The sequence below is a fragment of the Watersipora subatra genome, chromosome 3 (assembly GCF_963576615.1).
Source record: "Watersipora subatra chromosome 3, tzWatSuba1.1, whole genome shotgun sequence".
NCBI lineage: Eukaryota > Metazoa > Bryozoa > Gymnolaemata > Cheilostomatida > Watersiporidae > Watersipora > Watersipora subatra.
In genome coordinates, this window is record NC_088710.1 from 61513047 (window position 1) to 61528288 (window position 15242).

General features: G+C 35.5%; 1 protein-coding gene across 1 annotated transcript; it reads left to right on the top strand.

Moving 5' to 3' along the window:
- Positions 1 to 1950: 1950 nt before the first annotated feature.
- Positions 1951 to 6176, top strand: LOC137391700 (uncharacterized). Its single transcript, XM_068078227.1, has 7 exons — positions 1951 to 2070; positions 3140 to 3279; positions 3386 to 3466; positions 4385 to 4438; positions 4911 to 5377; positions 5522 to 5691; positions 5953 to 6176. Exons 3-7 carry the CDS (start codon positions 3426 to 3428, stop codon positions 6064 to 6066), a joined length of 846 nt encoding a protein of 281 aa, XP_067934328.1. The 5' UTR covers positions 1951 to 2070; positions 3140 to 3279; positions 3386 to 3425; the 3' UTR covers positions 6067 to 6176.
- Positions 6177 to 15242: the final 9066 nt, after the last annotated feature.

A 15242-nucleotide genomic window follows, 5' to 3' on the forward strand; every position in this document is an offset into this window, starting at 1 on the left:
TTCGAATAGTGCAACTACCTGTCACTGGATCCACAAAGTTGATGCTGTGGTTCACGCGGTGATGAATATAGATCAAGTTCAGTCCATTGTATGCCCGCCATCCATCAGTGGTCACTGTGGAGCCCGGGGAGACATGATTCATTATAACTGCTCTCAATGTCCTATGGGTTCTGTCAGGTACTACTTGGAATATTGCTCTGTTAGTATACTCATCTAGGATTCCTACCACCCATCTTTCTTTGATAAGCCTGCCAATTCCTGCCTAAAAATTTACCATTTTCAACAAAGGCTTTCATAATAGGTATGGAATGCAATGAATTAATGAATTTGGTACACATGACTGATAGAAGTCAGCTCTCATTATATTCATATCAATATGTGTTATACATGTACTTGTATATGTGGTTATAATAGCGCAGGTCAAGGACCCTCTACAGACTAAATGTAGCTTACCTTTCTTTTCACAAACAAGCTCTCATCAACTTGAAAGCGGAAGTTTATGCCTCCAAGAATGCCAGGTGAATTTCTGTGGAATGAATCAATGGCAATGCTATCAAGCTCTTTCCCTAACCTCCGGTATGAAGCTATGTCTCTTTGCTGTATAGTTACTCTTATGTTCTTATATGCATGGTTGTTTAACGCCCAGGCCAAGATGTACCTAGAGAAGAGGAACAACAACCTTGATCAAATATGACCCATCCTTTTGTAGAGTTGTCTGTCCACGCACGTGACTGCCCACGTTAGTGAGCCAACCACCGGCTCCTTGGTCAATACTGTCTGCATTTTAACAAAAGCATAGTTACTGGGCATTTTCATTAATTAGACCACAATAATGACCTGCTTGTCAAAACTCACCTTAGAATAACCTTTAGATCAAAATCTGAGAAGAGGGCAAAGAAAGATTTGTCTCTTAGAGATACCTGTGACCTACAGCGTGGACAGTCCCTGAAAACATGGAAATGGATAGAACAGAAAAGTCATCATCAAATTTTCTTGGACTACCCATTTATTATTATCATGTCACACATTAATCCCCATAATTATGCTATGAAAAAATTACATACCAGTAGTGTAACTGTAAGTGGAAAGGGGGTGTGCAACAGTACAGTCAGTGACAATGTGAGTGAAAGTTTTAATAAATTGATCATGGCTCGACTGTGTTCAACTGCCCTGCATAACAATCACCAAAAATCACACATTTACCTGGACCTTTACTTATTCTGCTGTCGATTATGGAGTTTATTTTGGTTAATGAGGTGATAACTAAGAGCACTTACCATACATATAAGTCTTTACGGTTGGTCCGGCAGTGCAGCCTCATCGGGACTGGATCTACACAGTTTTCACAAGATTTGGTGCTGCTCAGTAACTTAACAGACATCAACCAAGCCACAAATTCTTTATGAGGGAGGCTCAACTCAGTTGTAAATGAATACATCGTTTCACCCATGCCCTAATCCTTAGAGTGAACTGAACCAAGAAGCCGGAAATAGCATAAACCTCATAAAATTATTATTTAAATTATAAAACAAACTGAAAAAAACCAAGAAAGACGGAGCAGCACGGATCGAGACGCAAAACTCTACAGGAAACACAGTCGGTGTCCACACACTTGGCGGTACAATCTATGCTCATAGTGTTTATTACTCATAGATCAAGCCACGCGACCACCTTCATTAAGTATCTTTGGTCACTCAATACATTACTCATAGTGGCAGTGCGCCAAAAAAATGCTTCGTGATATTTTGTGCTTACATGTTGACAAGCAGCATACCATTGGTATCCAATTTTTTAATAAAGATGGATGATACATTAGGTTATACTTTTCTTAGAAAGAATTTAATTAAAACGTAAAAACTGCACATCTTTAGAAAGACTATCGTTAGCGCGGCAAGATAACGGCGGCTACTAGCAGTCGGCAGTAGAAAAAGCAAAGATGGCCAAGGGGAGGAAAGCCTGCGTTATCATCTGCTGCAAAAAATGCAAAATGCCGCATGTTAAGGGGAGGGGGAAATGTCCCCCTGTTGACCCAAAACCAGAAGAGGAAAAAGGATCACCAAAGCAAAGAAGGTTAGATCAACTAAACATTTTATTCTTATAATTATTATATTTCAAATATCTAGAGTCAAACTCGGATAGGTTTTAAAGGTTTTGCAAAAAATAAAATTTTACAAACATCCGCTTAGCAATGGTTCTTCGAAGATAAGGAAAAGCGTGGTAACCTTTGGATAAACTTAAAGAAAAATCGGCAAAATTGATCTTGGTTAAAACGCTCAAAAGAAAAAGATGTATTTTCTTCTGGGCATTTTAACAGCGATCAAGTTTTGCCAATTTTAATCTGAAAACGTCTTGGCAGTCACATCACCTAAAACAACAAACAAATCTCAAGTGATAGAAAAATCTCTAATATTCTGAAAAAAAAATTTTAAACTTTACATTAGAAGCATTTAATTTGAAACAAGCCATTTATGCTTTTGATTTATATATAGTTTGTGTATGTACATGTATCTACTAATAAATACATGGACTTGTGACAGTGCTCTGATAGCGTGAACGCTCTGATAACTCGAACACTTTTGCTCGATCCAGTGAAGTTTGAGTTATTCATGTTTGACTGTACATACAAATTATGTATATGATATGAATTATTTTATCATATAAAATAATTATAATTGTTATTTAAATAGCATAATTAATATATATCATCATCCAATTGTATATGAATGATATTATTGTATGAACACAGACAAAAAACTCATTGATTATTTATTCTAATCTATTCTAATTCTGGTAGTGCCCAGGCCTGCCAACCCAAGAGTGGGTCAATGCTTGAGATTTGGTTTTGGGGCAATTGATGTATCAATGATAGTATATATAAAATTGTGGAAATTGGATCAAAAATCTCATTCATTTCTCACTCATCTTCATTTTTTCTTTGGTGTGATTGTGTGAGTCTCACTTTCAATGATTGAGTGTTGACAGGCCTGGTAGTGCCAACCAGTAGAGTAGGTAGAGTAATGTGTATGTATAAATTAATTAGTTGAACCTTTATGGTGATCACTTCATAAATGATTGAAACACAATACACCCACAGTTATTCATCGATGTCGATATGCTTCTTTGTTTTAGTCCTGAGAAGACAAGAAAGAGATGTGCCAGTGCAAGTGACAGTGATGAGTGTGGAGATTTAACAAAACCCCCGGTCGGCGATCAACTGATTGCTCGCATTAGATGCAAAGCCAGGCGTCTAGAGAAACTTGACTTGATCACCGATAAAAGGTAAGGCGCATTAGACACCATCAAAAAACGCATAGTTCTCATCCGAATGTTAATTCCTTCGTCTCAAAGCTGTGGTGTGTATGAAAAAATGTCTTACTTTTAATAGCACATGTGCTAAAGAACATAGAGAAGATGAACCAGATGGCATGCAGGAAGAGGAAAGAAAAGCTGAAGGTGATTTTACCAGGTGAGTTTTTTGTTATCAAATCATTATGTAGGAGAGTACACCCGAGCCTTGACAACAATTGTTCAGGTTGACGAGTCCCCTAGATGAGAGATTGACTTGCAACCTTTCAATAAATTTCTTATCCAGTGCACTGTCCCTTATGCTTTAGAGATAATATGAACCACAAAGGTTTCATGCGTATGATACACAGGTTTCATGTGTATGGTACACATGGTTCATGTGTATGGTACACAGGTTTCACATGTACCATACACATAAACTGATTTTGATACATGTGTACCAATACACATTATATGTGTATGGTACACACAGGTATCAAAGACAGATAATATGCATGCTGCACATGTAATTAACTTGTTTGGGTTATCAAGAGTCATTGCTATGGAATCTACTACCGGTTACACTGCGTAAAATTGTAAATGCTAATTCTTTCAAAAATGAACTGAAGCGCTACCTCAGACAACCAGATTAGACTAAACCAACTAAACAGACTTCTGCTGACTCTACTTTCAGGTTCCGCGTCTTGATTAGCCTTGCTATTGCGCACAGGGACCTCATCATCACCTTCCTTGTAGTGACATTTTTTCTATTTTTCTTGTCCTTTTATACTGTGAGAAACACTCTTGATATTATTTTTTTGTAGTTATATTATAAATAAAAATAAACAAACAAACATGAAACCTGCAGATAATTGAGGCGTTGATATCACACAATATCTATCTGGATCAAAACAATTTTGATATTCTACCACCAAGTTCTCTGGAAAACAAGTAAATTGAGGAAAGCCCATGTTAGCATTACATACTTAGTTCCGATATTTAAGAGTCATACCATACACATGCCTGTCAATCATGCATACCTACCATAGTTGAAAGCTAATCAAACAGATAACCATAAATGTACAATTTCTTGTTGAAGTGAAGAAGAAGGTGGTGGAAAAGATGAAGATGCGTGGTGGAAGAACAGTGGAAGGTATGTAGTAAAACTTAGTTTCTGCTGGACAGTGTATGCATTAATTGGAAAGCCAATGTAATTTTAGGTGACAATTTCCATTATGAATTGTAGCTGGAATCAAATATTGTTTGTGTTGTCCGCACACCTCCCACCCTATTCCACACTTCGGAATAGGGTAAAGTAAGAACAATGTATTTTTCTGTCGTTTGCATTTTTTATGTTATAATGTAACAAAATGATATAACACACAGGAACAAACAGTCCAGACGGAACATCCATTGGCTTTTGTCGGCAATTTATCAAGATGCAAACTATATGTTGTTGTTCTAACCCTACTCTCCTATTTTGCCTAAGCGGTGAGACAGTGTGGAGAACAGATGCATGGTGGAATCTATATATGCTAAGTTCCAATAGATGCTATGATCGGAACTCGTTGTTCTCAAATCCCAGACAAGGTTAAACGTTGCTGCCATCTGCATTTATGTTATAGAGTCCTAGATAAAGAAGAGCAGCAGAGGACCACTAAGCATCTCATCATATCTAATACACGTCCGCCCAAACCAGTACCTGCATTAGTATTTCCAAAACTTGATTCACCAAAACCAGATCACCAGCAACAACCTGGACCTCTTAATCCCACACAACCATATAATCACCTATACATGCAGCCATACCCACAACCATATCCACAACCATACCCACAACCGTATCCACAACCGTACCCACAACCATATCCACAACCGTACCCACAACCCTATCCATACCATCCGCAATCGTACCAGCGACCACAGCCATACCATCAACTGCATCAACCATATCCACAACCATACATACAACCATATCCAGGTTATCCCTATCAGCCGTTTACTTACCAGCCCCCTTACCATGTGACCAATACGAACAAACCACGGACAACAACTCCCCCTAGTGCATCACCTGTACCTGGGAATACAAGATGTAAGTTAAGCTATTATTTATTAGTGGTCATACAAAAAGTCATGTTTTATTATTAGCTATTATTACTTATTATTTTCCCTCAAGTGATTCATTTTGTAGTTAGTGTTTTCATGAAACTAAGAGATACTGCATACTACTTTTTAGTGACCAGCGTAGAGGAGATTGAGGAGTTTTATGAGTTTCTGTTACAACAAGTCAAGAGTGGCGCCACAAAGAGCGAGGCTCTGAAAAAATGTAATAAAGATTTTACCTCACTGAGAAGGGTGGCGCCAATAATTCAACTAAAGGTTACACGGCCCGACAAGTTCCGTGAGGTTAGTTTATTCATTGACTATCTTTTAAGCATTGCCTAATATCAATTCTTATTAATGCAACCGTTTGGTAATTGTCAGCTACAAGCTATGCACCTGACCTAACCACCATGGCACCAAATAGGCCATGAGTCTTATCTGTATTACAACTGCAATGTGATTTTTAGATATTCATGGCTACGTAAAACTGTAAATTAGTATCAAACAGCAATCAATTTTTTTTTGCATTTTTGTTAGTTGATATTTTGTGGAATATTTTGACAGATAATCAATGAATGGGATGGGAGGAGCCTAGGGGATCTAGGATTGAGATGCAGGCCCCACATAATCGAAGCTCTGAAAGAAGAAGCTAAGAATGCGGGAAAGCTGCTGGAGTGAATGGTTGGAAACAAAAGAGTCAAGTAACTGTCAAGAAATTAGCTTTGTCTAGAAATATCATTCAACATTTTTAAGGCGATGTTTTTTTTTGCATTTATACATAACACTAAGTACATAAAGTATGTTTCAACATAGATTTACTAAACAGTTAGTAAAAACGTTTTGTTATTTTATTCAACGTTCTACATGGATAAGTGTATTGACTGCAACCTTTCATTTGTACTTTGCCGCATTTCATTTGTGCTTTTTATACATACAGCATAAAGTATTACATTATGTTTTGATATAAATTTGTTCTTTGTAAAATAAAAGCTGGTTATAAGTATCTATTTGATGGCAAACATTTATTAGATGGATAATACTGCTTCATTGTCGCCCATCACATAGCCATAATTTATAGTTTATTGTAGTTTTGTGACATCCCTCCTTGATTGTCCCACTATCAAAATGACTATATACAGCAAGGGTAATGCATGTAGCCTAGGCGGTTCAGATACATGTATATGACATAAGTACGATGAATACGAGAGTGGCAAATTCTACCTGTAAAGGAAGTTCCAAACAAAACAGCAGGTCAATAACCCTTCTGTTTCTCCTTCATATCATTCCAGTGCATGATATTTCATACACCAGTACAGCACAGTGTTCTGACACTGTCATGACACTGTATCAGCTGCTTATTAGCTCTAGAAAAGGTTGATTTAGTGAAAGATTAGTACTTCATGTATCCATGTTGAAACATCTGGATACACACTCGGTACACACACATACATCTGTAATACACACCGATACACATGAAAGCTGAATATCCATGTGTATACTGATTTGAGACACATGTATACACAATGTGTAACCACATGTACCGATACACATGTATACATATGTATTTTTGTGCATGACTTGTGTATGAACATGTACAAAATAGCAGTACATGTGGTTAAGGGTGTATACACATGTGTATACATGTGTCTGACACCTGTCGAACACCTGAATACACATGTCTGTACAGGGAGAGCAAACCACTGTTTACCCAACTTAACACTGTAAGCATCATGTTGGCTGAATATTGTGAAACTGTCAGTATGTTATATATAATGGCAGAAAAATAAGCTGATACAAGTTTCTTTTGATTTTTGTCAGATTCTTTAATGCAAACTCGAAGGATATTGGATCTGATCTTTTGTAATTTACCAGCTCTAATCTAGCAGAATCTACCATTTTACCTTTTTCATGGTCCCCATTAACATTGATTACGCGATTTGGTGGTGAACTATAAGTTATTAAACTGGCGGGACTGTTTCTACCAGGGTCTATTTTTCCAATAATAACTGAATCAGAAGATACTATTAAGTTTGTTCTGTTAGTTGTGTCTTTAGCAGTTGTGTATTGTTGCTCTCCAACCATATTTGAAGCACTCATTGTACCAGTCCTTACTGTGATAGTCAGTAATATATTGTGTCTTTCTGAGTTGTCCATAAGAAACAGTGTAAACATGCTAGTACCACTTTGCTGACCTCCCATTTTCAATTGATATGTCTGATTGTTTCCTTCATCAGTAAATATCATTGTGACAGTTTGTTTGTTTTGCTTTGGAGTGATTGAAGAATTTGAGACATCAATTTTACTTTCTAAACCAATAGGAAGAGATTTCTGTAAAAAGTCATAAGCTAAAGCCTCCTGTATTGCCAAAGCAATGACCATAGCTTTCATTTCAACGGCTGCTTTCGAATTAAGAGTGATTTCAGTGTGAGTACAAAATGTTTCAAAAGTATTGCCAGCCACGCTAATCTTATTTGCACTAACAGTTATTGCTTCCACATCAGTTGATGCACGCTGCTTGAGTTTGCAATCTTTTACTTCTCCAATTACATTACCTTCCGTATAATATACAGAAATAGCGTGATTTTTTATTTCTGCACCACCTATGCAAAACTTACGGTTTCCTGCAAGATCTTTGATGACTAAGTCATGGGAGCTCTGAGCTCTCCAACATATTGTCCGTAAATCACGCCACACTATTTTTAGTAGCTTATCCTTATTTGCGATGTAAGCTCTGATTTCTACAGACTCAACAGCAGAAAGGTACTGCAGAGAATCCTGAGCAGTCATCTTGAAGAAAACCTTAGAGGTCAGTATAAGGATCAAAATTTTTGGTTGAACAGCCGGCTGTCTTGTTGGAGATATTCAATTTATTTATGATATGTTGCAACAATACACCACACAAATATTTGGATGGCAATAATTTAAAAAAAATGGTAACTCTTCAATAACCATTATGAGAACATCAGCAAATTATAGATTAATTTCAACTATAGCCTACCTATCATTGCAGTCAATAAAAAAACTCTATTAAAGTTGAAACTTCAGTCTGTCTTAAAAAAAATTATAACTATTTAAAGGACACAAATTTTAAAATTGAAGCAATTTATCTGGTTGGTAAAGTATATTTTTAAAATTTTATTTTTCAGTTTGAGGTAATTTAGCTTCTAACTCATATTTATCTACTTTTGTATTTTTAAGGCCAAAGGTACATGTATTTTCAACACCTATTCTGTGGTTTTGGATTTTGCCGATTTGTATGTAGAACTTTAATGTAGTATTCTAGATTGTGACTAGAGAATTCTTAACAAATGTTCAATGGCATTCTTCCAGTGTATGTTATGTAACAATATTAAAAAACATGCTCTGCAAAACATGCAACTTTTCAAACTGTGATGCTTGATCTGAATTTATATTTGCCTTTGGCAGCCATCAATATTGCTAGAAGAAACTATAAACATTATTGCTTACATAATGCCATCGTTGAATAAAATCCTGAGGATGCTCAATGCTTTACCTTCATTTGAGCTATAGTTATTTTTACAGCAATTTTTACTGATTACTTCACTGTTACTCTACCTGCCAGCAGTGAGTCTGCTCGCATTTTATCAAGTAGAGTATCTTCTGAAAAAGTTGAACACATTTTTCAAACGCTTTTATAATTAACTCAACTATAGTCTTACAAAACTAAATTAGAATGATCATTTTTATACCAGACTATTTTATCTGCAAATTATGTTGCTGGACATTTGGTTTGATGATAAGTAAAGAAGGAGCAGCCAATAAAGACAAGCTGTGTTGAAGACTATAATGTTGGTTACATAACAGTTTCTGTGTGATTTTTCTAGATGTACCTTTGAACTTTACATAATTGTGTGCTTTTCTCTTAAATCTGTTGCATAGCTATTATAATGCTATATTTTAGGCTATAGCCAGGCAGGTTCAGTTTCAGTAATAAACATGGCAATCCAGCTATCAACTTCAACAGTTAATGAGGCTCAGCAGTGTTTCTTTTATTTAAAAAAAACTTTGCCTAAATCATAGATAACAATAGCTAGAGCATCGAGAATTTGAACAATGGCAATTATTTTATGTGGAAATTCAAACTAAAACTGTTTTTGGTTGCTAAAGAATAATTAATAATAATAATAATTTATAACTAAAAGCAAATGATTTGCTTTATCATTGTTGAGTTTAAAAGAGATGAATCTCTTTCAAAGATGCTTCGCTTGCCTCTGGTGCTTGGCGCAGCCCTGAACAAAAATTATTGTCTGGTTGGTGAGCCCATGCTTATCCTCTTTAGCTGCCGCCGCTCTACCGTATGCTTATGGAGTCAGCAAAGAGCTGTTAGAAAATGATACACAGCTTCATCTCCAGCTGTAGGCCCAAATCTGTTCTTCAAAATGTTTGAAGGATGGAAAAAGTTTTAAAGCAGAGATAAAAAATTATAAACCAAATTACATGTAAATAAATGCGCATTGAGTAGATATATCTACACATCATGGACCATAAAATCTTTGAATGAATGCCGAAGTGCTTTATTTTTCAACCCTTCCTTTTTGGTGGTCGTTAATTAAAGGTGGCGTTTAAATAGAGGCTTTTGTTGTATTTTTCAAAGGAATCGCCAGAATTTTGGGAAGATAAGTCTAGCCTTTTACAGGCGAAGCAAATGTGGCCTATATTTTACCCCCTTTTTCTGGTGGACCATTAGCAATTTTATATGCAATAAATCTGATAACTTACCTCTAACTTTTCAAAGATCTTTAACTAAATTATTTATTGGAAGCCTGATAAATATCTCTACCAGTTGTGTTCTTTGGCTTGCAAATCATATGTAACAATGTTATAGCCGATGACTTGATTTGAAATTTTTCAAAACTTTAAATTTTTCATTTCATTTTAAACTTGAAGGCTTATTTCTATTTTATATTTTTATTTACCAATGTTTAATAAAAGTTTTTTGCGCTCAGTGGTACCTTCGCTGTCATTTTCAAACAAAACTAGCTTACTATCGGCAACAGAAAAGGAGTTATGATTGTTGATCCAAGGTAAGTCATGGTAAAATAACCACAATGATATTATTAAATAATATGCTATAAATCTGCAAATTTATTAGTTTTACAATGATAATCAATCAAATGCTACAAATAGGGGTAATCGGGGCACCTTTGACCACATTTCACTCTGGTGTTTTCTCAGTCATAATAAACAGGAAATAATGTAATGAACCAGCCATTGTGATTTTGGAGCCACATGTGAATTATTGTGAAAGTTGTATGTACATCATTATTTTAGTGAGCCAAAGTATATTTGAAGGATTTTAGTTAGAAGTTTTTTTTCTGCCTAAGTACAGATAGTAGAACAGCTTGCTTACTAGGTAAAATATAGACATTAGTTGCTAATTCAATTTCGTAGTCAAAACTTATATTCAATCACTAAGTAATTTATGAAAGAGTGTTGTGTCAATTATGAGCCGATGGGACAGCTTTGGTCACAGAGTTCGGAGCACATTTTGCCACGGCCAAATGTGCCCCGATACAATTTAATGTACTTGTAGGATATTGTTTAACTCTAAAAATTAAGTTTTACCTGAGATATTAATGTATTATATAACTTATATTTCTACATTAATATGGTATTTCAAAAGATAGGATTTACTGTTATTTTAAGGATATTTAGGAGTGTGACACTATGGTTCGACCGTATACCAGCAAAAGACCAGCAAGGACACCTGAGAATGTAATGTTCACTGGATCTCTAGAAGTAAACAAGATGGTAGGTTGTTTAGTGAACATTTCTTTTTTAAAATCAAACACATAGAATGCCACACTAGTAAAGCAAATTAGGTGCCTACTAAGTACATCAAGACTCAAAACGTTGAGTTTAGCATCTTGTTAAAATTTAAAAAATGTGTCCGACCTATTTTGTTGTATCCCTAAATTATTTTTTGTTCTGTTGGTGATCAAAAACAAATAATCTTATAGACAAATTGTTAGGTCCAACAATCAATAGTAAAATCATTGACAAGTGGATAAACAAAGAAATTAGTTTCATGGTGACATTATTGATAATTTTACCTGAAGTCAGAGATGTTTGAGGAATCAAAGAAAGTCTGAGTTTCCCTCCATTTTTCTTTGTTCACACAGGAATTACTTACTGATTGGCCTTACTTGACAGCAGCATGGCAATAATGCAACCAATCACTGATATTATTTAATGTTATGTCATCAAACAGGACAATCACTCATGTGGGATAACTCAAAATGCCAGGTACACCATTTGTGCGCTGACTTAATTATCAATGCTTTTCTAGATACAACAAATGTATTTTTGATAACAGAAAACTGTTGTGAATAAAAAAACCAGACAACACCATCAGATTCCCCACCCTTGAAAACCCTAAAAAACAAAATATCTCTGACTTTTTTGGACTAGCCAGATAAACCATTTGTGCTTTGGACCAGCAAATTTTACTTATTAGTACATGTAGATGTGCTCATGACTACTAAAGCTATTAGGCTATCGTTAGTTTAAAATATATGCAAAGAATACTCATAGTTAAAGATAAATTTACCTCAAGTCTTTTATCTTTATCTGCAGCATAACACTGTTGACGCCTGTCAGCTCTAACCATAACCTGTCTGCCCCAATCTTTGATCAACTGACGCTCAAAAAACTTTGAGTCACCTTCGCATTGTTACAATTCTGTTGTTTGTCAATCAAACGTGTTCGTGCGGTAATTTAGTAAATTAACGATGTCAATTAACTATCGATGTCAATGCACGTAGCTAGTGTAGCTAGTAGAATCTACTAATAGTCAATGCGAGTGACTAACTAGTAATAAAGTAAGATCCCTAATAACCAGAACCTTCAAAATTGCATACCACCCGCTCTACTAGCAAAAATATTTATAATGACCTATATAAAAATGTTGTGCTGATGATTGGCTAATGAAGAGATCTTATATTTATTGCTTGTGGACTCTTTACGGATGTATCACTCGTTACGTCACTAATGAAGCATCCGCTCGAATCTGAGCTGTTTAAAAAATGGCCTCATTCAAACGCATAAATCTATGAACAAGGTTAGTCTACAAAGAAAAAAGTGACATCAAATTGTAGCTGATGTTTTAGCCTTTTATTGGTCTTAATTTCATTAAATCGACTTTTTGGTGCAACCACGTATTTGATGCCAACATCTTCGAACAGTGGCTTCAGCACTTCATCAAGCATACTTGATGCTCAAGAGAGTGATCGCCCTATTATTACTTGACAACCACGACAGCCACTTATACATCCAGCAATTGATTTGGCTAAGCAGAATAGTTTGGGAATGTGAACCTTCCCTCACCCATGTAGCCACAAACTCCAACCACTTGATATAGTGGTTTATGGCTTTCTAAAATTCTATTTAATCTAGAATTTCTTCTGTCATACATCCATCAACCAAAGTGATATTAGAAAAAAGAAAGGGTACTGCTGGTTGAGAAATGCAATATTGTGAAATGGCACTGCAGTGCAATAGAAGAATTACAACAGTAGCTGCAATGGTAGCTGTAATGTACTACGTGTTATTATTTACAACAAACAGCAATAATGAAAGGAAAAAAAATTATATGTTTATATCTCTCCCCTCCAATAGGAGAAGTGCAATATTATAAGTAAAATGGCAAGCTGCTGTGTAATATACACAGTTTGAAAGTTGGTTGTGTTGAATGTAGAATAGTTTTGACAGTGATCTGTAACACAAAGCAAACATTAGCATTAACATGTGTCTGGAAGTTTTTTGCAAACTGGAGCAAAATGAAAAAATGGGTCATGATCACAGAAACCATGGTTTAGTCGAGTGTGTAAAATTTAGAGTTATCTACACTGGCAGAAGGAAAAATTTCTCTGTTACTTTGCAAAAAAAAAATTGATTCCAGCTTAATTACAGCAGATTTTATGGTCAAAAAACTGAATGCATGTTGAAAACATAGTTCTTAGAAAACTGGTGTTAAAGTTTGAAAAACAAAAACCAATGAAATGTAAACAATTTTGTTTACATTTCAAATCGTCATAGCAACCAATATCATGAAGTTGTGATACTTATCAAGATTTCTGAATTTATATTGAAAAGTTATGCTAAATTTGAAAATCTAAACTAAAATCTAAACAGATTTTAGTTGGTGTTCATAGACATAGCTGTATATCTAAAAGAAAATGTAGGCCTATTACTTAATTTTGCAGATATTACAAACGGCTTGGCAGTACCGCAATATTAGGCACAGCCGTAATATCATTAACAAAACCTTTAGAAAAATAATGACAGTAACATATTGCACACCTTTGGTCACTATATACTTCGATCTTGTAAAATCGAATGACTTTTTTTATATTTAGGTCTTATAATAATCTTATATAAAATCGAATAATTAAATCGAATAATAAAATTGGCAAAAACAAAACGATTACCTTTCAGTACTTCTACGTTAATTACAGAAAACTTTGGCAATCGGACAATGCTATAGACTGGTGCAATTTGCACGTTTTTTCTCATGAAATGTGCACAACCTAATAGTTTTACTCTCTATTGCACCGCTTTATTAGCGTTAAATTGGCCAGTCTTAAATTTGATTAAACAAAGGCATGTCAAGTTTTAATGGCAATTTTAGGCCAAATTAATCTGTCTATTTATGTATAATCCGATCAGATGGGTAAGGTTTAGGATGTTGTCTACAAATAATAAAGACTTAGTAACATATTTAAACAGGTTAAGGTGTGTTTTGTATCGCTATTATGCTTAAACGACTTCATAGAAAAATGGTTAAATTTGTTGATGAGATTTCGGCACAAGGGTTTGGGACGGCCGTTCACAAATAATTTTTGTGAGTTGGTTGCACATATGCATTTATCATGAAACTCCCAAACAATCACTTCGCTCGTGTTTGGTCGTGGGATGATGCTGTAAACTAAAGGCACTTGAATTATGGAGGACAGGCTGTCACCATATATGATGTTGCCAGCCTACTAAGAAAAGTATTCCTGCTAGCAATGACTAGCTCACATATCACATCAGGGTCAGACGTCCAAGAATTTCATTGCTCGACAGACACACTTTTGCTGACGAAGAGTTTCTAGGCGCCTATGTTACTTATCATCCAAACCTAGATGCAGCATCATGTTAAGTCCGATCTTCGGAACAGACAGCACCATCAGATCAATCTACTTGCTCATACTGTAAGAGTGTGGTTGCTACAAGTGACACTGCTACGTTTATTTGTCGAGGTTGGTTCACAGAAAACCAATGGTGGAAGGAATAGAACAAAGACAGCAATCCTAACAGGCACACCTACGAAGAAGCAGCTAGAAAAAACAAAACTAGGACTAGGCATGTGAGAAAGGAGAGAAACAACAAAGAAAAGCTAGGCAATAACATTGGACCAATTGTGGGCAATCAGAGACTTGCGACGATTATGTTCTAACAGAAAGTTGCTGAAAACTAGTTTTGTCTAAACTCAAAATCTGCTACTTTTTTGTCTTTAGTTCAAAGACTAAAAATGTTGGGTAATTCACTAATTGTAAATTGAAATAGAATCTAGCAGTGAAGATAAGCAAATTCCAGTTACTTTCTCTGACAGGTATGAGCCAGTAAGTGGAGCAGAGCTACCTCCTAGTTCAACAATCATCTTGAGTAGCGACTTGGTTGTTTCAAACTACAAATGTATGTGGTGGTTCCGGTACATGGCAAGAAAAGTGTTAAAAAGTTTGCAACGTCAATTTTAGATGTTGATGCTGATGAAGATAGAGCCACTGTTTTCTTCTTGGTGAGACACGGCAGTAATTTCATAGCGCCAGATCCAGCTGCTACAGTAGACG

Bases quoted from the DNA above. Each gene is read 5' to 3' on its own strand.
- LOC137391700 (XM_068078227.1), top strand. From the start codon at position 3,426: ATGCAGGAAGAGGAAAGAAAAGCTGAAGGTGATTTTACCAG. The intron at 3,467-4,384 runs GTGAGTTTTTTG...TTCTTGTTGAAG, and splicing joins GCTGAAGGTGATTTTACCAG to TGAAGAAGAAGGTGGTGGAA. The intron at 4,439-4,910 runs GTATGTAGTAAA...TTTATGTTATAG, and splicing joins TGGTGGAAGAACAGTGGAAG to AGTCCTAGATAAAGAAGAGC.